The sequence below is a fragment of the Formica exsecta genome, unplaced genomic scaffold (genome assembly GCF_003651465.1).
Source record: "Formica exsecta isolate Colony F162 unplaced genomic scaffold, ASM365146v1 scaffold11, whole genome shotgun sequence".
NCBI lineage: Eukaryota > Metazoa > Arthropoda > Insecta > Hymenoptera > Formicidae > Formica > Formica exsecta.
Genome location: NW_021848439.1, coordinates 849,190 through 873,275, shown reverse-complemented (window position 1 = coordinate 873,275; position 24,086 = coordinate 849,190). Strand labels below are relative to the sequence as shown.

Here is a 24,086-nt window from a genome sequence, read left to right as displayed (position 1 = left end):
ATATTAAAATAAATCAGGCGATTCTCATATAAACAATGAATTATTAATTGAGTAATTTATGCACTTGCAATAATATTTGACATTATTTTTATTTTTTTTTTTTTTTTATTTTTTTGGTTGCGACAACAACAGTTTTATGTCCTTATATAAAACGTAGAAGCTATTAAAAACTTTTTGTTGCAGAAAAGCACCAATAGAACCGAACTGGGATACACATCCGACAGTATTGAAGAAACAATCGAGAGTGTCTCGAAGTAATAGCTCAGTTGGCGCGTATCATTCGAGAGATTTTAGATATCATTCTCTTTCTCCAGGTCCGCGATCTTCCACAGCACCATGTACACCAGGGACACCGGGAATTAGTCCCATCATGTCAAGAGCTAATAGTGTTAGCAACAATGTACCTGATATTGCACCACAGGTAGTAAAGATTTATATAGAATCCGCTTTGTGTTCTCTGAAATGAACATTCCCAATCTACAAAGTATTTTTTCTTCCTTTTTTTTTTTTATTAATACGACATTTAAATGTAGATTAATACAAAGCAGTTTGTTAAAATGCAGTCTTTCTTACAGCCTGCATGGAAGTTTATTATCTTTAAGCATCTTTTCTTCGGACAGGTATCTCATATATCTGAAGATTTGAGAGATGCTTATACTATTCTCTTTTTCTTTTATAGTATTATTAGAGTAATTAATTTTAATTTATCTCTTCACACAAAATCACAAATATAACATAATATGTACATAATGTATCAATTAATCAAATAGGTTTTCACGCGTGCTTTGCCTCTTTTCTAATAAATGCAAAAATATTTATGTCATATATATTCTTTATTGCTAGCTTTTTCAAGCAAGGGATGCTCATCGATACATGACAGAACGATCAAACAGAATGTCAAAAGTTGTATATTTCTCTTTTAGATTCCTCCATTGCCTACAAATTATAGACCAACCGTTGCACCTGCTATGTGTGCCCCGTCAATACCGGCATTCTGTATGGACGATGAACAATTGAACGTGTTAAAAGTGATAGAGAAGAAACCAAATAGCAATCTTATAGATTTGAATAATTTTGAGCAAACAGAGGACAAAACAAATGTGCGAGTTAGCGTGTTGGAAGCATTCGATCCATTACTTATTAAAACTGACAGTGGAAATGATTCTGTGCAAGAATATAGAGACGGTAAATTATATAATCTCATATTTTCTATTGGCACAATAAAATCTCTGTTATTCAAATTAGTTGTGATTAAGAAGTTCAGGCGCTGATGAGTTTTCATATAGTTTATAATTTCATAATTTTCTTTTTTTTTTTTATATTGCAAACGATTTGTCGATTCAATATCTGATTTCTATCTCTGTTATAGTAACACCATGTTTTTTTTTCTTTTTTTCTTTTTTTTACATGATTTATTGCATTACATTTTTTTATTTCTGTCATTAAAACATTAGCAATATTAACATTTCACTGATATTTTTACACGTGAAATTTAGACTACAATTAATAATATATTGTATGTAACATACACCTAAATGTATTTCTATTGCAATATTATATCTTTATTCTTGTTTCCTAGATGATACTGTTCAGTTAATAGAAATTCTATTGTAAATTATTGGTGTTATAGTATAAAACAAAATTTTAAATATACGTCTGAAAATATTTCTTATAAATAAAAAGAAGATTTTTTTTTACTACTGTAGATCAATTTTTTTACAGATTTGCAATCACAAGTTAGTGGCAGTGTATACGATCCATTCGATCCATTTGATTATATGTACAGCACAAACGAAAGCGTCAACTCGGATCCAGTTTACGCTGCTGTGGAAAAATCTGCAAAATCGCCGGCTATGTCACCAGCTGCACCACCTCCACTGCCTCCTCGCAATTCGTCCGCATGGAATACCATAGAAAGGCGAAAAACTTCTTTAGATCGTCGAGTAAGTCTCGGAATAGTTATGTCCAAAATTTTGGATAAAATAAATAATCATAATTACATTTCAATATTATTTCTAGCAAAAACGTCAAACGCGATTGTACGAAAATGTAACTGTCATAAAAACCAGATCATCTCTTCATGATTGCGATTTGAAGGCATTTCATAAGATAATAAAGTCTATACGAAGTTAGTAGAATGTTTCATACATTATATATTATATTTTAATCGATACACATCTTCGTTATTCACGATTTTATTTAATTTGACATTATTTAAGGCGAGTTTCCATTTAATGATCCTAATACAAATATTGGGTACGTTGTCAGCCCAATAATGGAGAATTTATATCCGGATGGCACAAGTATAAAATTAGTAGTTCATCCACAATTAGCCAATAATGATAAAGATCCTGCACCATCTATTTCTTTTACTTGCAATGGTAAGTAATAATTAAAGAAATCTGTTTTAAATTAAGATTTATACCTCTTCTTTGCATTACATTGCTCTAAATATTATATTTCAGTGAATTGTAGCGTTGAGCACGTTATCTTGAATGTCGCCTGTTCCTTAGAAGATGAGGATACAGTAAATGCAGAAAAATATTGTTTAAGAGTATGGGGTTTAGCTGAATACTTTGCACCTAATACGACCTTAGCACAATATGAATACATACATCAATGTATTAAGTTGGAAAAAGATATTGAATTAGCTATAATGAGCAGAGCACAAATTAAACAATCAATTGCTCGAACAGTCAGTATCAAATGCATTGTATATATTTATTTAAGCATTTAGTTATTTAAACACTAATCGTGCTATTTTTATTTTCCAGCTACAAGATGATAATTGCGATCAATATTTAAGATTAGAAGATATTCTACCAAATGAACCTTTGCAGCCTATTTCATATGATACATTAATTATTTTACTAGGTATAACCATATACACATATATATGTATACAGAAATTCCTTATTTATGATATATTTACTTGGATATTGCATTTTCCAATTGTAGAGACAGTGGAGAAAGAAATGGAACGTGTAGAGAATGCTGCGTTACAATTGGTAAACACAAATCAGGGTTCTGTTTTACTACCTCAACTTCAACCACACTGTGTGGTGCAAGCAGTAAAAGCGGTGTGTGCCTTAATGGGAAGCATCGAGACTTTCGAGATCACGGAGGCTATTGACAATTTCGTAAATGCTTGCTGCCAATTTTTACCGCAATGTCACACAGCCAATATAGAATGTAAAAAGCCCGAAATCATACATGAAGATGGCGATTACGCTGTGGTTACCTTGAGAAAAAAGTTTCCCGATGTAATTTCCTCGCATTGTCATAAAATTCGCGATGCCGTTCAAGAACTCGTCGAGACGTACTGTCACGCATTCAGAGTTGATTTTCAATTAAATAGCAAAGGAGAATTTCCGACAAGTAAGAATAATATGCAAGATACTTTGCATTAAAAAATGTTGATGTTAAAATCATAATATATCATTTCTTGTTAATAGATACACTAATTTCATCGGAAGTAATCGATACTATTCTGGTACGCGTCGGAGCTCTACATAGACTGCCAACCACATGGAAACATGACGATTATATAGTAGCAGCTCAAATCTTTCATGGAACCAGACCGGTAGGAAATCCAGTCTTGTCAGAACCAATGACGGTCAGCACGAATTTCTATCCAAGAGTTTTATTTAATTCATGGTAAGAATGGGAACACATTCGACATATCCACTTTCCAAAAGAAATATGCTTATGAAAATGAATTAAAATCATACAATTTATATTAGGTTGGAATTTCGCGGAATAAGCGTTTGTCAAGTACCAAGGGAAGCCAGACTTGTGCTAGTTCTTTACGGCCGTACTTTACAACCAACCGAGCATGAATCAAATTCGTCAGCGGAGAATTCAATGCAGAAGGAAGAACTCGGATGGGGTGCTATACAATTCTTTGATTATGACGGGTAAGTGACGCGTACTATAAATTACCATCCTTTTTCACGCAAAATTCTTTTTTATCTTCGATGATATATCAACTATATATACGTTTTCTTGTGCATATTTTTATACGTCTTTATTTTCAATTCTAGTGTTATGAGCCAAGGAAATTTTTTTCTGTCCCTTTGGCCAGCCATCGCAGACAAAAGATTAGGTCCAGCGCCGGCGCCTGGAATTCATCCGCGTGGTGATACTCACCCCATTATAGGCTTAGAATTGCCTGATTATGGAGGAAGAGTGTTATTCCCCACAGAGTTGAGAGATTACGATGTAGAATCGCTAGATTTTAATTCGTTAGATCAAAATACACAAGAACTATTGATAGATATTACACAGCAGGATACATTCTCTAGGTATGCTCTAATGATTCTAATGTAATGATCATAAAAAGTGAAGAAAAATCTCTCTAAAATCTTAAACTCTAATGTAAAAACCAATTCTTATTTTCAGACCGCCCATTGACGAAAGGGAAATTTTATGGGAAAAAAGACATTACTTGCACGACAGACCTGAAGCTTTACCTAAAGTATTATTAGCCGCGCATAGTTGGGATTGGGCGTGCTTGCCGGATTTACACGCTTCGCTCAGAGTTTGGAGCTCGCTACCTCCGATACAAGCTTTACAATTACTTTTACCGTGGTATGTTTTTATGAAAATTATTTCTTTATTATAGAATTTTTTCCTGAAAAAGACAAAGAATGTCTCGTAGAACACCACGTTTTTCTTGTTTTTCACAGTTTCCCAGATATGAAAGTCAGAGAAATGGCAGTTGGATGGATTCGCGAGTTAAGTAATGACGAACTTATCGATTACTTGCCACAACTACTTCAAGCAATGAAACACGAGACGTACGAAGCTTCACCTCTGACTCGATTCTTATTAGAACGTGCCTTATTTTCACCGAGGGTGGCCCATCACATTTACTGGTTGCTAACTCAAGCGCTGCCGGGACAGAGTCCCCAGGTACAGGTTGGGTGATGCGTTGATAACATTATAAATTGCTTGTGCATTTTATATTAAGGATTAATAGTAACAAAATATTCTCATTGCAATAAAAATGAATTGTAGTGATTAAAAAAAAATACTTATATTTTTATATAAACAATAAAATTGAAAGAATAAAGTTGCTTAATGTGGACTACATTATTACATATGAAAACTATTGTAATAAATGATATTATTTTTCTTCAGAATTCTGCTGAAATTGCTGCAGAAGATGACAAAGCCATTAGTTGTGCTCGTTATCAACGAAGATTGCAATTAATGTTAAGAGCATTACTGGCAGTTATTGGAGATGCGCTGAGAAATAGTTTCCTGACCCAACAATTGCTAGTTAAAGTATGTTTTAATTATGCATATAAGTATATATATATATATCTCTCTCGGTTTTACATCAAACGGCTTAACTTGCAATTTGTCGCACAGAATCTGTATGAAATAGCTGAAAATATCAAAGTTACGAAGGAATCGTTACGAATGGAGACACTTAAAACTGGTTTACAAAATATACACTGCCAGTTAATGGAGGATGACGGCACGTGTTTACCACTATCTCCTAGTAAACTAGTATTTGGTATCAACGTACAGACGTGCGCCTATTTTCCGTCGTTCACTCTCCCGTTGAAAATTAACTTTATTAGTTGCGACAATGTGATAAGTCCGGCAATCTTCAAGGTATGTGTTTTCTAACTAATCTAATAGAAATATTCTGTGAAACTATTTTATATTCACGTTTTCGATGAATATACGCGTCGTGCTTTTTTTTTCCAGGTCGGCGATGATTTACAGCAAGATATGTTGACTCTCCAAATGGTACGCATTATGGACAAGTTGTGGTTAAAGGAAGGTCTTGATTTGAAAATTGTCACCTTTGCCTGCGTGCCCACCGGCCACAAACGAGGAATGATAGAGATGGTAACGGATGCAGAAACATTACGGAAGATCCAAGTTGAATTTGGGCTAACCGGACCGTTTAAGGATCGACCGATTGCAGAATGGCTAGCGAAGCATAATCCCTCTGAGTTGGAATACGAGAGGGCGGTAGAAAATTTCACCGCGTCTTGTGCCGGTTACAGCGTCGCTACTTATATCTTGGGAATTTGTGATAGGCATAATGATAATATTATGCTAAAAACATCTGGTCATTTGTTTCATATCGACTTTGGAAAATTCCTTGGCGATGCGCAAATGTTTGGAAACTTTAAGAGGTAAATATACATACATATACGACAATTTATTATATAACTTACGCGTATTTATTATTGATTATGCAAGTGTTATTACTATACATGTTTCATTCCTATTTTAATTCGAATAACAAGAAAAGTATGTGCGTAATCTTGTGTGGTATACTTTTTCAATTAGAGACCGAACGCCGTTTGTGCTGACATCAGATATGGTATATGTTATAAACGGTGGCGATAAACCCTCGGCGAAATTTCACCATTTCGTGGATTTATGCTGCCAAGCTTTTAATGTAGTGCGGAAACATGGAAATCTGATTCTTCATCTTTTTGGACTGGTATGTTTTATATAACATTTATACTTTAAATAAAATAATTAATAATTAATTTTATGCTAACATCTATGTACCAAATTTTCATTCAGAAAAATTATGTTAAAATAGTATTTAAATTGTACAATTAAATTGAATAGATTTTAACATAAAATTTAATTATTTTAGAAGGATATATACTTCTCTTTGGTATTTAGCTAATATAACTTTTTAATTAATTAATTATTATAAATACAAGCGCATTTCATGTAAAATATATAATGCATATAAATAGAATGCATTTTAAATAAAGAATTTACGAATTATATGGTCTTCGACACCGCTCTGAAAACAATAAAGCCACAACGGAAGGACTTTATCCGTAATGTTTTATCAGAAAGCGGACCGCTATCGCACTAAACTATACACAATGTTGTTAATTGGTCATTATCGCCCGCACTCTTACAAAATATCGTACGCTGCAGCAGTCTGAGTCAATCACATTGAGAGTAAAGTGCCATTGAAAGTGAATAAAAATTCGAAGAATCGTTGTAAAGTCACCATAATATCTCCATAAAAATTGTAAACATAACCGATGAATAGGGAGAGCCATTTGTTATCATCTGAACAGAGATAGATTCACACACATACAATGGATGATTTAATATCCCGGAAAAATCTTTTCGATCATCCACATAAACGAGATGTTATAGCGCGAAAATTGCACGATATCGAAATAAAAGATCATTTAAATAAAGCAAGAATGAATGAGTACACCACTTCGCAGATGACTTCGTCCGGTATTCCTGGGGTTACTATGGACGCGGTAAGTTATGTGCAGAAGGCACTGCTTCCCGGGCAAACAAATCCCGAAGCAGCGGCGACTTTCGCTCGAATGATAGAAAGTTCCTTGAAAAGCTGGTTCACGCAGTTCAACTTCTTCTTGCATAATCTGGCACAGCTCAGATTCTCCGGAGATCACAGTGAAGGAGAACTGTTGTCTTTTATTCCGCGCACGTACACGTGAGTATATTTTTCCATCTTTAATATCATATAATTGATTACAACCGCGAAAAATCGAAGAATACGACTCTTCTGGTTTCTCGCGGATACCAATCAATTGATTTATTTACAATTATTTATGCAATTAACATAAGTTTTATATTTGTACAATCATTGTAGAATGCAACAGGAAGGTCAATTAACAAGCGTGCAGGTTCACGGATATCAAAAACGTTACGATCCGGAAAAATATTACATGTATATTCTGCGAATACAACGAAAAGGACAACCGGATCCGACGTATCTGTTCCGATCGTACAAGGAATTTTGTGAATTCTACCAAAAATTGTGCATACATTTTCCACTTGCTAAAGTAGCCAGGTAAAGATTATCTCATTGTCATTATTATTCTATTTTTCATAACGATTAATGCAAATATTACAAGATTATCTCACAATATATACATTGCATATCTAGTTATATATTAAAGCACTTTTTATTTCTATATATATATATATATATATATATGAACATATAATATATTACATATTTGACTCTTTATATAATTAAATTTTAATTTTAATTTTGAATACATAAATTATATATAAAGATAGTAAATATAACATAGAAATATCATAGAAGAATCGAGACGAATATATCCACCTTTCATATATGAGACAGAGACGTCTTTAAACATATAACATATTTCTCTCTTATTAAATCACTAACTCGTTATTTGAGGGATTCTTTGTATCTGAATTATCATTTTGCTCTCTATTCATCTTATTTGATTCCTCATTTCGTGACAACGATTCTTCTTTTAAGTTTGAATCTTTGGATGTAGAAGGCTCCGTGTGTACAATCACATAGTTATCATGCCATATTTCTTCCGAATCAATAATTGACGACGATGATAATTGACTCGCAAGGTCTGCTTTCGAACGGTCATATTGCGCTCCTTCGTTATTGGCAATTGCTGTCGATTCACTGGCGATTGAAAGAGAGGAGATCTCATTTTTTCGCATCGCCAATACATTCGATTCAAAGTGTGAAACTCTCCGATATAAGCCCGTCATTACTGGAACTTTAGACGCTTCTTTCTCCATCGATAAACGTGCTCGAAACCATTTTAAGCCCATCTTTTCCAGAATTTATTATTCTGGATCTCCTATGAAAATACGATATATTTATTAAGTATAATTTTATATATACCTCTCTCCCCTAAAATTAATATATTATCTCATTTTGCTGTTTTGCAACATTAATTTTCCTGATATAATATAAGATAACATTTAATAAGAACTATTATACAAAATAATAACATAAGATAACGTATAATAATAACTATTACCAAATACTTACAATGCAAAACTGTCAAGAGAATTATGATCACTTTGCTTGCTGAAGAGAATAGATATCGAGTGCTAAATTTTCACGAGAAATCGAATTATGATAATCACATCCGTTATTATTAATTTCAAACGATTACAGATCATATGGCAAGACAGAAACGGCACGTAGAATGTTCACAAAACGTATATAAGAAGATATCTTAAATGCGAAAACTCTCAGCGCATAATATCGCACCTTTTGATATGCTTTATCTTTAGATTATCCGATATTAGTCAGACGTATCACAACAGTCTTAGTCATTCCAAGATTAATTGTCAAGCGTAGCGGAAAATTAATTAAGCGCAAATATCGTAAAAAGCGACTTAATTAGAACTAGCATTCCCATTACGCAAATTAAAATAGTGTTTAAATTTATTATCTTTTTTTTTTTTTTTTTTTTTTTTTTTTTTTTTACTGTAGTATAAATATTTCATACAATGCCACTACTGCTTAACACGATTGTTTGATTTTTATTATATTACTTATTTACGGAACACATATCATATATCTGATAATACGTACATTATAATCTTTCAAGAGAATGAGGATGTTTACGAATACGAAAGTATTCCCGCGTTTACCAGCATTTCAAGAGAGTAACCCCGACTCTTTCTATTTTTCTCACAGTTTACCGAGTGGAATAAGCGTGGGACGCTCTAATATTAAGCAAGTAGCTGATAAACGGCGAGCGGATATAGAGAAGTTCCTTGTAAGTCTATTTAAAATGGCACCCGAGATTTCCCAAAGCGATCTGGTATACACTTTCTTCCATCCGTTGTTGCGAGACCAACAGAATGCCGATATACGTTTACGTAAAGTCAAAGGTATATTATTTGGTATATTATAAAAATATTTTTTCAAATATATATATATTTTTTTAAATTTGTATGTATGTATATATAAAACACACTCATAATATATTACAATTATTATAATATTTAAAAATAAAGATTTGCGATCACACATACAGAAGAGCTGTAAAAAATGGAGTTAATGAAAATTATCGTCTAACACTTGGCCGATTTTCAATTGCGAATGTTTGAATCTTGTAATGAAATTCGTAATTTATGAAATGGCAATAATTATAGACAATGTCATTTTCATACAATAGTTGGAAATTGGTGGGCCGAAAAGAGAATCAGAGATAACGTACAGAGCGGTCAGATCAAGTTGTCTCTTCACTACACTCGTGGTACTTTGTCCGTCATGGTTTGTCACGCCCGAGGACTCCCCAAAGTCGCTAATGCTCAAGAACCGAATACATACGTAAAGGTATATCTTAAACCCGATCCTACAAAAGCGACGAAACGGAAAACGAAAGTAGTAAAAAAGAACTGTCATCCATCATTTATGGAGATGGTAAGTAATAAAATCAGATTTAACAAGCCCTATGAACAAATAAGAACATATATTAATCATTTGGTAATTAAATGATGTTATAATATCTTTTTTATCGCTCTCTAGTTGGAGTACAGAATGCCTCTAGATGTGATTAGAGAGAGAACACTCGAAGCAACGATATGGAATCACGATACATTGCAGGAGAATGAATTTCTCGGTGGTATAAGTTTACCACTTGGACGTCTGGACTTGACAAACGAAACCATTGAATGGTTTCCGTTAGGTAGTGTACGATGAAGCGAGTACGAAGACTGTTCTGGAATAAAGTCTCTCAATACTCATAAATGTTATCATTAGGGTATATAGGAAACGTACCGTTAGCGCACAACATTAAAACTTTTTTAGTATGCACAAGCAAGTGCAATAATCACTATGCTTCACGAGATGAAAAATAATTTGTATTTATATAATTTTGTGCATCTCACAAGCAGTTTCGTTTCTTTAACAAAGTAAAGATTCGATATAATAAATATTAGAAATTGTGTGATATCTCGAAATGAGATAGCTATATAAAAAAAAATTAGAAAGTAAAAAGGGTCAACTTCTACAAAAAATTGCTAATAATATTAGTATACATAACGATTATACCTAAAAAGTATCTAAATATACATATGCAATGAGCGTGCATAACAAATAGAAAGGAAATGAATGTTGCGAAAGTTTAGAATTATATATCTCTATCATGTTTATATATATAGTTCTCTAATTATATATTTTTAACGAAAAATATCTTTAAAAAATATGAAAAATTTAGCATGAATTTAATCTATATATTATTTAATCTATATATATTGGAGAGAGAGAAGTTTACTCTTTTACAGAAATTTTATACACTTATTTATTTACGTCACTTTTTATCAATTATATTGACCATCAATTGTAAATAGAAATTGAATGCATTTTGTATCACACAAATGTAGTAATGAAATTATTTCTAATCGGCTATAATATACTGAATTCTTTTAGAAATATTTTATAGTCTAAGTGAAACACTATACAATTTTTTATCACTTATATCTAGTTAAAATTTAAATTTTATATAACATATATGTATAATGGGCTCGCATATATCACTCACTTTTATGATGTTATTTTACTATTAGAAAAAAATCCACATATATATAATATTGCCTGTTTATATGTAATGGCCTCATTTATAATAAATGAACATAATATTAAATTATGTAAATATGCTATCAAATTTATGTAATAAATCATCTTTAATTATCTTACACTGCAACGTATATCTGTTATATCATGCACACAAACAAACATCTGTGCTATAATTCTATGTATAAATTTTTAAAAAATTATTTTTTTCAACAAGTTCTAAAACTTTCATTTAGCTTGAAAATATATAATTGCCTCCTATACACACATATATATATATAAATTTAACAATTTCATACGCTTCGAATATTTATAAAATTTTAATTAAATTGAAGCATAAAATTTACCTGCTTTATAGTCAGAGGGAATCCTAACAACGGCTAATGCCGGCATTTTTTATATGATAATCATTAAATCTCCCCGCACAATATATATATATATATATATAGTATCATTATATAATAATGGAAATATTTATAGTCACATATGCTTTTCAACATTTTCTATCGACAAAATTATTATTTGATGTGTGTGTTAGCACGGACACATACCAAATTTTATCGACAGAGTTGAAAAGTATAGTTGGCTAAATAATTCAATTATATATGATGGCGCTGTTTTGCGAGGGATTTGTGGTTTGTGGTTTGTGGTTGTCGAAAACCCAGCACGCGCGCCTGTCTCTGTCCTCGAATTTCTGTCGAATGAAAACGAAAGACATCTTCGAATAAATCTAAACAAAGAGCCATTTTAATACCTGCGCTGCATTTGATATGCCAAAATAATATATAAAGAAGAGATATCTACACAATTTAAAAAAAGATTGAGAAAGCCGAGATTTTATAGCCGTGAGTATAATGTATATAACGTACAAGACCCATAGAAAAAAGAGAGAGAGAGAGAAAAAGATTTATACTATTTATGTTTAAAAAATTATTTATAAAGTATATAACTAGATATATAAGAAAAGTCTATGACCGCTTTTTTAAATAAACATATTTGCAGAAAATATTTCACTTTTTAATGTATGCATTCTTATATTAAATTGAAAAAAAAATATTATACATATTATTACACCCAAACATTTGTTTCCCGCGCTTTAGGACTCTTTACGACAAATTTGTTTAATATTTCGATCATTATAAGATGTAATTTTTCAAGTTTCAATTTCCGTTTACGTACACACACATTTAACGTTTTCTTTTTCTGTATTTATTTTTAGGTTGTTTGTCTTGATCTCAACTGTGTTAACCTAGAGATGTTTATATTTTTTTTTCATATGAAGAGCGTAGATGACTCTCCTGATTTACGCATTTTTTACATTTGCATAATCCGTTATGACTTTCAATGATTTAAAATATTACGTAATATATATATATATATATATATTAATACATTTTTTACTATCTTTTTAGGAGGAGAAAGATTGTGTGTGTGCAGAAGAAATTAAAATGGAGCTGTTTAGGAAAAGTGATTAAGGATAAAAGAAATATCTAGTGCAGCCAAATGGAAATAAAGGTAAGCAAAAAAGAATAATTGATTTTTTATTCAATTTTTTTATATCTGCTTAATTCCAAACTTAAGAAATACAATTTCTTCTGAAGTTTTTGCGGCAATATTTTTAAGAACAATTTATGTAAAAATTAATTTAAACAAAATCTCTCTGTTTTTCTTTTTTATATTCAAATTACTATTTTCAACGACACTGAAATTTTTTGATATAAAATTTAAATTCAAAAGGATTCCAAAGCACGGAATCGAAACATTTGGGTGTAATAATACGTAATAATTTTTTTCGGTTTAATATACGCATACGCACTATCAATAACTGTTTTACCTCTATTATTGGCCATTCTCTAGTTTAAGTTTTTGATAGAATATTTGATTATATATAATTATAGAATAATTGATAAAATAAATATTTTTTATAGAATAATTAGAGTGTGTAAATTCGATTTAATTATTTGAACAGCTTTACAGCTTGATTCAATTTCGCGTTTTATGTAATCATATTTAAATCAACGATTTTTAAACAATGATTCATAAAAATACTTTGAAAAAGTTGGACGTATTCTGTAAAAAAAAAACTTGTTTTATTTAAAATTCAAATTAATTTTTTAATTTAATTCAAAGTTCAAGTATAATCTTCACATAAAACCAAATAAATCCAAGGCTTGTAATTCCGCTGTTATCGTTAAAATCCCGCTTGTGAAGTTATCCGATTGAACTCTATGCATACTTGGAATGCGCACTCGCATTCATAAAACTCTCCTGATACTTTTTATACGAGAAGTATATATATATATACATACATATGTATTTGGAAGAATACGTTTCGATATATTCAATAATGTTGTGTGCGTGGATTTACTACATGCCCCGTTTATACATACATTTGCTTCACATATATTTTGTGTGAAAACATTTTTCATTATTCTTTTGCTTACATCTACGATCTGTTACCTGCTCGAATATCGTGCCATTATGAGAAACTCACCTATCCAAGCTTTAGCAATATGAAAGAAGGCAAGAAATATTCCAATTGGCCACCACGTATTTCTCGAGCCTAACCCACACTGCAAAAATTTCTTTCCCTCCATGATACACAAAAGAAATTCGGATATGGTCGGATCTCTTTTCCGAGAGGCGGAGTCAAACGTTTAGAATAAAGTTTTAACGGTGTACGAAACCAAGAATGGTTTGATTGCTGGATTAAAAGCTTGCCAGATTAAAATCTTTTCTTCCCGATCTCAACGAAATATCGTAAATCATGATAGGTATAATTAATATCTATGCAACATCTTTAGATTTTTATATAAGATAGAAATATTTTTGCTACTCATAATTCAACTCTGCCAGCTATTCTTCAGAATATTCTTCAAATTAATAAACATCTAATCCGCGATAAATATCTAATTCGACTCATTTTTTTGTCATCAAATCCAATCGTTTTATTCCGATTCATTTTTTTTGTCAAACTTAATTACTTTGTGTATCCGCGTAAATATAATTATTTAACAAATAACGAAACAAAAAGGCTTAATAAAATTTTAAAAAATTCACATAGAAAATGGGCTAGTAATCGGTTCTCGACGACTTCGTTGCTATGATTTTCACACCTTTGTCTCTCCAGAAACAAGAGATTAAAGAGGGGTTATTATAAATCTCGAATTGAGATTAATTTAATCTTGGTTTAGAACCAAGTAAATTTTGTATCCTGTGCGCATGGTCAGTTTCATGGAAAACTTATTTTTCTATGAGACTGGCATTCGCATCTGGCTCTTACTAACTCGCGATTATTTAATAAACTTGTAATTTTACTTGAGAGCCTTAATAATTTCTTAAATTGTTTAATATATAACACTGCTAAATAATTAGTAGAGAACCTTTCATTTTCTTTCGTTTGTGCACATCTCAGTTTCAAAATATCGATTTCTTCGAACTCACTTTTTAAGGCAATCTATAGCGCAGAACTGGTGACATACAAATATTGTAGACCTAACAATAAGTGGAACAAATTTTATTGTGAACTGTGTCAACACTGATCCAAGGTTTTGTAAAAAAAACTTTCTTTTTTTTCTTTTCGGTGCTTAGTGGACGAGACTGTCGTAAAATCCGAATGCAATTTATTCTCTGCAGGAGTATCCGAGAATGTTTCTTCCGAAATGTGGCGGCAAAACATCAAGGAAATATCTTGCGTAAGTCTGGAATTATCATGCAGTAAGCATGCGTCCGCATGCGGTCCACAAAAGATTTGACACCTAGGGTTTTTTCGTTATAGAGACCATTCTTCGTTAATGTTATAAGAATGAAGTTAATCTCTACACGAATTTCACACTTTAGAATTATTTTTTAAAAATTATTTTAAAAAATTTTTGTAATATTTTATTACAAAAAGATATTGATCACCTTCCATTGCTGTATCTTAAGTTCTATTCTAAGTTTTTGCTCTGAGGTTCCCTGGCTTTTCGTCGATAAATAATAAGACAATATATCTCAATTATTATATCTCGTGTGTGCTGTCGCCGATAAATTGTTATTAATGATATAATAATTTAATAACAAAATACAATATTCTTTTTTTGTAATGTGATTGAGACAAAATCTTGTGTAACATGTGCCGCTGTATTCACGCGTTGAACTATTATCAACATAAAAATCAAGCAACTCCTCGGGTATAATAACACAGTAACAATAAATTAGCCAAATATATATATGTATATAATCTTAATGAGTAACTTTCTATGCGTTCCACGGAACTCGTCGCAAGAACGAGATAGAGAATGCTATTTAAAGCATCATCGTAAATATTATGCAATCGCAATTAATACCTCTAATGTGTACTTACCGAGATATCGTATACGCTGTGTTGTGCGACAACTGTGACATATTATATAGTATGAGTATCAAATAAATCATGCGGATAATTTTTTTAATTTAATCCTTTGACAGTATCGAGTTTCAAAATATACCGAGTTTAGCAAATACGATTTTGCAAATATTAAAAAAAAGCGTGAGTTAATACGAATCATTGCATAATATAATTTAAGTGCAATATACGAGTATGTTCATATTATAACAACAAGCATATGTATAAAATGTGATGTAGACATGACGACAACATCTTAAGCTTTCATGAATGCCCTTCTTTATTGATTTCAAAAAAAAGGAGATTTGTTTCTTAAAATTTTGTCCGATACACAGTCATATATAGTATTTTTATTAATTTGCCTCAATCGAATGAAATTATCACTAACTGACTTTCTTAAATATAACGTGTTCGATTAGCCATCGTGTTTCGAATCATACTTGGGATAATCTCTCGATTATATTATTACGCGCTTCCAGGATCTAATGTTATGCTCGCCGATTAAACGTTTGAACTTCTGACCGGCTATAATACCGGTGCGAGAGCTTTCCGCGGCCCTCAAGGACGAAGGGCTTTTAGGTACTAATTTTATGTAAAGTTATGAGACGTTGCGGTGCTCTGATGTGCCATCACGCTTCCCGCAGGTGCTATAATCGAGAGGTTGCGTTTCACGACCGCCCCGCGTTGCAGTATAACTAAATGTTCTGCTAGGAATTCCGAGTTATCCTTTCGACATAACAGGGAGCATTCAACGCAAAAATAAACTAACGAAATTTTTGGATCTTATGAAAAGTCGACGCATATCCCTTATTCGTAGACGAAAAAAAATAGAGAGTGTATAAATCGAAAAGAGCGAGGAATTTTAATAAAAAAAGCAAGTACGAACAGAATTAAATTGCTAAGATTACATTACTCCATGATATTGTAATTTGTAAAACGGTATTTTGTAATTAAACTATTTTAACGTTGCTTAAAAATCCAAAAACATTCAGGTGCAAAATTATCTCAACTAGATGCAATCTTATTCCATTTTATGTTCATTAATCAATTGGAAAATATATGTGTATGCATATATAAATATAAATATAAATATGTATATATATTTATATATTTTATAAAAAACCTACGCTTTTTGTAAAGGACTGATTTTAGAAAAAATCTGCAATATATATATATAAATTGAATTGATCAACAAGTTAATTATAATAGGAATGCTACGAAAGATATCGTCATGCAATGCATAAATAAGCTGCAGCGGGCACTCTACGCGCGCCTTCAGCGCGGTGAAGTGTTTATGGCGTCATAAAAAAATAAAAATAGAGAACATTTTTACAGGCTGATCATTAAAGCCGGCTCGGCGAGGCAACGAAGATGTCCGCCAATTAATGTCCGCGGGCTCTCGCGTAACTATAACTCTCCATTATGCACAACGTGAGAGATATATCGAATTATCTTCGTTTAATCAAGTTTTTTCGTTTTTTTTTACATTTATCGTAAGGAATTATTATTCTCCCATATTTAATAACTTGAACTTACGAGTCGTAAATTAACAGAAGAAATTAAAAATCTTAGATTAATAAAACAAAAATGTGAGTTATACATAGATTAATGTGGAACACATACATAAAAATAATGATAGAAGAAGAGAATCATATTGAAACTAAAAATTTTTACTGAAACCTAAGAAAACTATATACATTATTAATCATGATATAATTCTTGTTAATCATTTTGTGCGCGACAATTTTAGGATTATATTATTATTCTTCTAATTTTTATTGTTTTCTATTAATTTCAAAAAATAATTTTTTGTTACGTAATTATCTATTTTTTCAAATAAAAAAATTGTAATTTTTAAAATAGAATCTTGATATTGCACTGGATATGCGTACAAAGAAATAAATCAATCAATCTACTGACAAAATTGTTGGAATGTTTTGCAAATGTTACGTTGATTTCTTAAAGATTATCTTCAAATATAAATTAGAAATTATCTTATATATATAAAATAATCACATTAAAACAAATTTATAAAGCTCTCCATAACATCTAAACTTATAATCTATAATAAATAGGCACGTGCCGCACCGAACAAGTATATAATAATAATGTGTTTTATTGTCTGTAATGGACTGTTACAAGCGCTCAATAAATTCGACTTTTTACACTTCAACCTATTCTTACTGTAATTTATATATTATTGGTATGATATAAAACTCTTAGTATCCACTTAAGAGTAATTTTCGGCGAGAGAGACTGACTGAAGTGTTTATGACTATCCTAGGACAAAACCCTTTAAGGACAAATCATAAAAAAGTATGATGATGAATGCAATCTTATATATGATAAGAAAAAATCTACGGAGAACACGCAATTATAAAATCATAATGAGAAAGAATAAAATGTTGAGTTAAGGCGACAGAATCCATCGTGCACCGAAGAAACATGAATTGTCTATAAAAATAACAATAAAAAAGGTAACGGTAGGAAGACGCAAATGTTTCGCACAAAATAAAAAATAAAATATGAGTAAAGAAAAGGACAATAAAAAATAGCGGCAGAGAAAATGTGAAAAGAAATTCTCGAAATGAGCAGAGTGCAAACTAAAGGTTAGTTTATATCAGGTAAGGAAGTAAAGAAGCAACGCGCGAGAAAAGTCTAAAGAAAACTGAAGACATTTGCGAGCCTTTTACCGCATTCAACGATATCCAGGTATTCAGAAAAAAAGGGAAAGAACAAAAGGAAGAAAAGAAAATTACATCATTCAAACAAAAGCCAAAATAAGAAATCAATTGTCCGTTTTTTAGTATACTCATGTATTCATGAAAAACACGATAATTTCTAGATTCTAATTTTTTTTTTCAATTACATACTAGCCGAAAATAATGAACGGATATAAGATATAAATTACTAATTTTTTTTACAGATGAGACATAATTTGTATATAATATGTATAGCTATATTATTATAAACTAGCATCATATCATCATGTGTGATAATATATATATATATGTATATATATATCTCTTTATCTAATTATATTTATCTCTTTTATGAGTTAATATCATGATAGAATTAAAAATCAAATAAATCAGACTATCAGATTTTACAAGATAAATTGTTACTCAAATACCGTTGGTTTTTTTTTTAAATATAACATCTGGAACCAAAAAACTAACAAGATGTTTAAAAATACCTTTCCAAATTAAACGCCATATTCAAACCGACAAAATTCCATTTGTTGTACCCAATGAGAAATCACAAGTCAGAAAGACGGCTATTAGACGTCTATAGATGTCTAATACACATCTAATACACGTTTTTTCGATCGGTATTTCTCACTGGGTATAAAGTTCTCGTAACTATTTTCTTATGTTAAAACATACATACATCAAATTTGTAACGCTTAAAAATTTGACATTGTGAATAGTGTCTGCTGTTAAAGTATAATGTCATGTCTTGCAGTAGAATTGGATTAGTCAATTCGTCCTTTTCCTTTTCCGAGAGCTGAAAATTGGCTTCTTTACAAATAAATCTTTTGGACTCTTTCTTAATGGACACCCGGAAGTATGTCTTAACAATGAACACGTAAACAGAATTCGAAAAAAATTCCTTTTCTTTCTCCCGAGCATCAAAGACTAAACTTGATTAATTTTAACTCTGCACGTAACAATTACAAATATACATGTTGCAGATGACTTTTTACAAAATCAATTGTCACAATTATATTATAACATAATGTTGCCGATTTTTTATAAAATTTTTCACAAAAAGCTTGTCCATAAAGCGTCAAATCTGTATCGACCAAAATTTTTAGTAAATAGACTGAATTTAAAAAATAAATTAATAATATTTAAATCTATGCAAGAAACTAAAATTATTATTTTGGTTAGACTAGTCATACTTATCTCGAAAATGAGATACGATATTTTCTCGATAAAAAATGAATCTTACTTATATTTTTTCACGTCTTAAGGAACATACATAACATAGTAATATTGATTTTATCAATACCAGAATTGGAATACGACTAATGCAATATGTTACCGCATTTCTAAAACCATGAGATTTGAGGTTTTACCATCACTGCAAAATAATATGCTATGCTTCCTTTATCGCAGAAATCTGTTTCTACAACAGTGCAGATGATGTGGAGTTTAGAAAAACTGAGGTATACACATTTGTTCTGAAAGAAATAGTGTCGAAACTGCTGCGCGTGACCAATTAAACTGCCACTGTCCTGTCATTAAAAATAGCTTGATACGTCCTTTCGTTCCTGCCTACCATCACTTATTCTCAACATACAGACTCGACTCTAACAAAATCGCAGCAATAAAACAGCAACAGGTGTGCTAATCCTCGTCTCGCACAATAGATGATTATCCTCGTAACTACACGAAAATATAACTATAATCGACAACGTGTAATCGTTTACGCACGTTATTCCAACGTGATATCAGCGAGAATATTGTATCGCGAATACATATATTATATTCGCATTATACATAACACAATCCAACAAAAAATAATCTTTTTTCAAACACTAGAAAAAGATTAACCCTTTCCCATAGTATTTTTTATACTGAATACGATTTCATTTTCTAAATTGCTTCATCACGTAACAATTTTTTTTGAGAAATTTGCGGTTGAAGTTGCAAAAAGGGCTATTTTAACGTATATATTTAAGATATTATAGCTACGGTATACGGTGTATTGAAGAAGTTTTATTGCAATCAAAATTAAGTATGTTGTTAGGATTCTTTTCTCAAAATCTTTTCCACAGTACTGCGATCTTACAAGCTTTTAACAATACATAACGATAACTACATCGCTTATAATTTTGAATATTGTAATAAATAATCTCAAACTAACATATAAATCTGGAAAAAAATTCCATATATGTATAATGAAATATAAAGATATACAGGATGTCCCTAAATCTCCGAATTTTTTTTAAGGACGGATTCTCTCTTTCTGGTCATTTTGGAAACGATTCTTTTCTTGCACAAATGTTGAGATATTAATAATTTTCGAATGTAAGCAATTGAAAAAAGGGGTTTTCGTAAACTAAACTTTGTAGAGTTAAAAGATCAGAACACAACTGCATTTTTCAGTTAATTTCAGGTTAATTTACTTTAATAAAGTTTTAATTTAAGGCTTATTGTCAGTTACAAAAATATATAATGAAAAATATTGGGAGCTTGCAAAATATGATGACTTTTCTCGACATTTTTGCTGAGAAAACATCGTTTCTAAATTAGCCAGAAAATCTACTCTTAAAAGAAAATTTTGAAGTTTTGGGATATCGTTTAATTATACATAAAATATGTCTATATTATATATTTTCTTTTTCTTATTTAATCTCCGTCCATATATACAGGAAAATAATAAGAAGAATAATTAAATAATAATTAGAAAAATAGTTTTTGTGTGCATTGTTTTTTTTTCAAAAAGAGTGAAACTTGAAAAAGTAAAAAAATTGTCTATATATAAATATATATGTATATGATTATATATGGGCAATTTTTTTTTACTTCTCCAGATTTCATCTTTTTAAGACATGATGCAAAAATTATTCTTCTAATTATTTTCAATTATTTTTCTTATTTTTTTTTTGCTGTATAATACCAATAAGTCAATGAATCTTAATGTTATTAAGAAAGTCATTGACTTATTTGTATTATCTCTAATGTTATTAAGAAAGTCATTGACTTATTGGTATTATCCAGGAGCAATTTATTATGAACACGTAGAGAGAAATCTCACTTTAACTTAAATAAACGTAATAAACAATGATCATCGATCGTAATCACAACTGCGATAAACTTGAGTTTTCGTCTCTAAATTATCTAAGTGCTGAAATGATTTATGAACTTCTGGTACATAGTATATAACTGTTATACACATCCCAGACTATTTTGTGTGTGTGTGATCTTACTACAATCGTGCAATAAAATAATATATTACGCGAATATACCACTTAAAATTGAAGATATACGATACTTGTGCTAAGATTTATGCGCGATTATGATATTAAATTATCATTTTGATATAACATAAACTTTGAAAAAATATTACATATGTAATATCATAATAAAAAAATACATATATTATTAATGACGATGAATAAAACTTCATATAACTGTCAAAATGTATTTGATTACTAACAAATATTTTTATATTTTTGTTATAACATGAAAATACAGAAACTAATACGAGTCCGATTTCATAAAATACGAGAAATATAATTTTCTTCATTAATGCATAAATTAACCAAAGAGATTCAGAAATATTTTAATCTTTATCGAGATCATTTGCAATAAAACAGAAGTAAATGAAAAAATATATAATATAAATTACAATGTAATATAATATATTAAGAAATACAACAAACTTTCTTACTATATTATTTCTTTGATATTTTCAAGCACAATACACGCATTTACGTAACGTAAGAAAGAAAGAGAGGAAGAAAAAAAGAAAAAAGAGAATAGAGAAGAGGAGAGAGAAAAGAAAAATGGAAGATTAATTTGTATATCAGTACCGTTTATTTAAAAAAATTTATCATAAAATTCGTGAAATATTTTGATGGCCTAATATATTTCTAATACCTAAATCGAAAAATTTGGATTATCTCCTTATACACAAAATTGTATTTTAAAATCATTAATTCCCATTTCTATCTCAAATTAATTCCTATTATTTATTAATAAAGAATCAAAAAAATTTATTTTATGATTAGATAATTGAAGATTAGAGATGAAAAATTTCTTTTTTGTCGCAAAAAAATCGACAGAAACAATGCAAGTCGATGCACTGGTATGGAATAAATATGTAACAGCATGTCTTATCGAGAGAGGTGGAGTCACAAGAATTCCTTTTCTTTTTCTCTCTCGCTCTCTTTTTCTTTCTCTTTCTCTTTCGTTCTGTAGATGGGCGACTCGTTGGACACCATTACGATGAGTCGTGGATGTAGATTGGTCGGTCGGTGCTGCTGGTGGGAACAGAGCTTATCCGGTTCGACTAGCTGCGCCCCACCAAACTCGTGAACCATGTTAGTCGATTCATAGCAATGTGAGTATGAAAGTACACGCGAGGAGAAAAGTGGTAATACACGACAGAGGCTCGCCAAAGTCACATTCTCGCTATCGAGACCAAAGGACAAGGATCAAACAAGTTCGTCGCATCAAACAACAACGTTCCGTTCAGTTCATTTGTGTTTTATATGATTCGATTTCGTGTAGTGAACAATTTATTTTTGACTTCCGATCGCGATTTTTTTACTTTGTATTGTGAAAACATATATTTGTATATTGTGTAAATACTTTAATATAAAAAAAAGACATGCCATCATTTCATGACGATTTTGTCACGGGAGAACCGTCGAATCTCAGCAATCTCGCGAACATGATGTCGCATTATAACCAAGCGAACTTTAGCGTTACATATCGCCATCAACAACAACAGATCGCGAATAATCAACAACAGCAACAATTAATAATGCAGCAAGCGCAGCAGCAAACACCGATGCAACAGGTTCAACCGCATACCGCGGCCGCGGTTGCCGCCGCCGTCATTGACGGGAGCCACTGGTATGGATATTCTCCTAGACCCATACCGGCAACACCAGCCCTGCATCCGCAGCATCAGCCGAACGCACACACGCACACAATTCCTTCACAGTTTTTTAATCATGCCGAGATGCTCCCTGGATGGCCTTACTCACCTCATTACTCGCAATATATACAATATCAACACCAACAACTGCATCATCTTCAACCGCAATCACAACAGCAGCCAAACTTGGTACAGCAGCGCATCCAGCAGCGTTCGTTGCTAGATGAACTTAATGGCCAACATTCCTCGCCGGAGCAGAATATGCAACAACATTCGCCAGCTCAGCAACTGTATTCGCAACATTCATCGCCGCAACAAAATATGCAACAACATTCGCCAACCCAGCAAATCTGTCCGCAACATTCATCACCGCATCAAAACATGCAGCAACATTCGCCATCTCAACAACTCTGTTCGCAGCTCTCGTCACCACAACAGAATATGCAAGAACATTCGCCCCCTCAACAAATCTGTTCGCAACATCCGTCGCCGCAGCAGAATATGCAGCAAAGTTCACCACCTCAGCAACATTATCAGCAGCATTCGTCACCGCAACAACATATACAACAAATTTCGCCACCGCAACAACAGTGTCAGCATCATCCGTCACCGCAGCATCACGTTCACCGTGGTCAACGTGTTTCGTTATCCAAACAACAACTTCAAGAATACTCGCAACAATCGTTTGAAAATTCTTATAGACAACAGATATTACATGAGTGGGGTATGAGACACGAGAATGGCGGAATGCCG

The 24,086-nt window shown here is 31.4% G+C and overlaps 2 protein-coding genes across 4 annotated transcripts in view; both read left to right on the top strand.

Moving 5' to 3' along the window:
* Positions 1 to 164: 164 nt before the first annotated feature.
* On the top strand, positions 165 to 11,472 carry LOC115235553 (phosphatidylinositol 4-phosphate 3-kinase C2 domain-containing subunit beta). Its single transcript, XM_029807420.1, has 24 exons — positions 165 to 254; positions 315 to 421; positions 576 to 620; positions 924 to 1,185; positions 1,723 to 1,943; positions 2,020 to 2,128; positions 2,220 to 2,381; positions 2,466 to 2,695; positions 2,775 to 2,874; positions 2,959 to 3,378; positions 3,456 to 3,657; positions 3,744 to 3,917; positions 4,044 to 4,304; positions 4,402 to 4,590; positions 4,689 to 4,920; positions 5,143 to 5,289; positions 5,377 to 5,625; positions 5,722 to 6,158; positions 6,316 to 6,472; positions 7,233 to 7,468; positions 7,628 to 7,828; positions 9,467 to 9,663; positions 9,951 to 10,198; positions 10,304 to 11,472. Exons 2-24 carry the CDS (start codon positions 371 to 373, stop codon positions 10,475 to 10,477), a joined length of 4,704 nt encoding a protein of 1,567 aa, XP_029663280.1. The 5' UTR covers positions 165 to 254; positions 315 to 370; the 3' UTR covers positions 10,478 to 11,472.
* A 510-nt stretch (positions 11,473 to 11,982) lies between these two features.
* Positions 11,983 to 24,086, top strand: part of LOC115235560 (homeobox protein abdominal-A-like) — a 25,086-nt gene continuing 12,982 nt past the window's right edge. Inside the window, exons 1-3 of one of the 3 annotated variants that reach the window (XM_029807434.1) lie at positions 11,983 to 12,195; positions 12,763 to 12,865; positions 22,649 to 24,086. In XM_029807434.1, the coding sequence (XP_029663294.1) occupies positions 23,061 to 24,086 (1,026 nt within the window). In that variant the 5' untranslated portion in view covers positions 11,983 to 12,195; positions 12,763 to 12,865; positions 22,649 to 23,060. Of the gene's footprint in view, positions 12,196 to 12,762; positions 12,866 to 22,648 lie in introns of those variants that run through there. The other 2 variants (XM_029807443.1, XM_029807453.1) reach the window with 2 other exon arrangements.

Coding starts and splice junctions, on each gene's coding strand:
- LOC115235553 (XM_029807420.1), top strand. CDS start 371: ATGTCAAGAGCTAATAGTGTTAGCAACAATGTACCTGATATTGCACCA. Junction 1,186..1,722: donor TGTGCAAGAATATAGAGACG/GTAAATTATATA, acceptor ATTTTTTTACAG/ATTTGCAATCACAAGTTAGT. Junction 7,469..7,627: donor TTTATTCCGCGCACGTACAC/GTGAGTATATTT, acceptor CAATCATTGTAG/AATGCAACAGGAAGGTCAAT.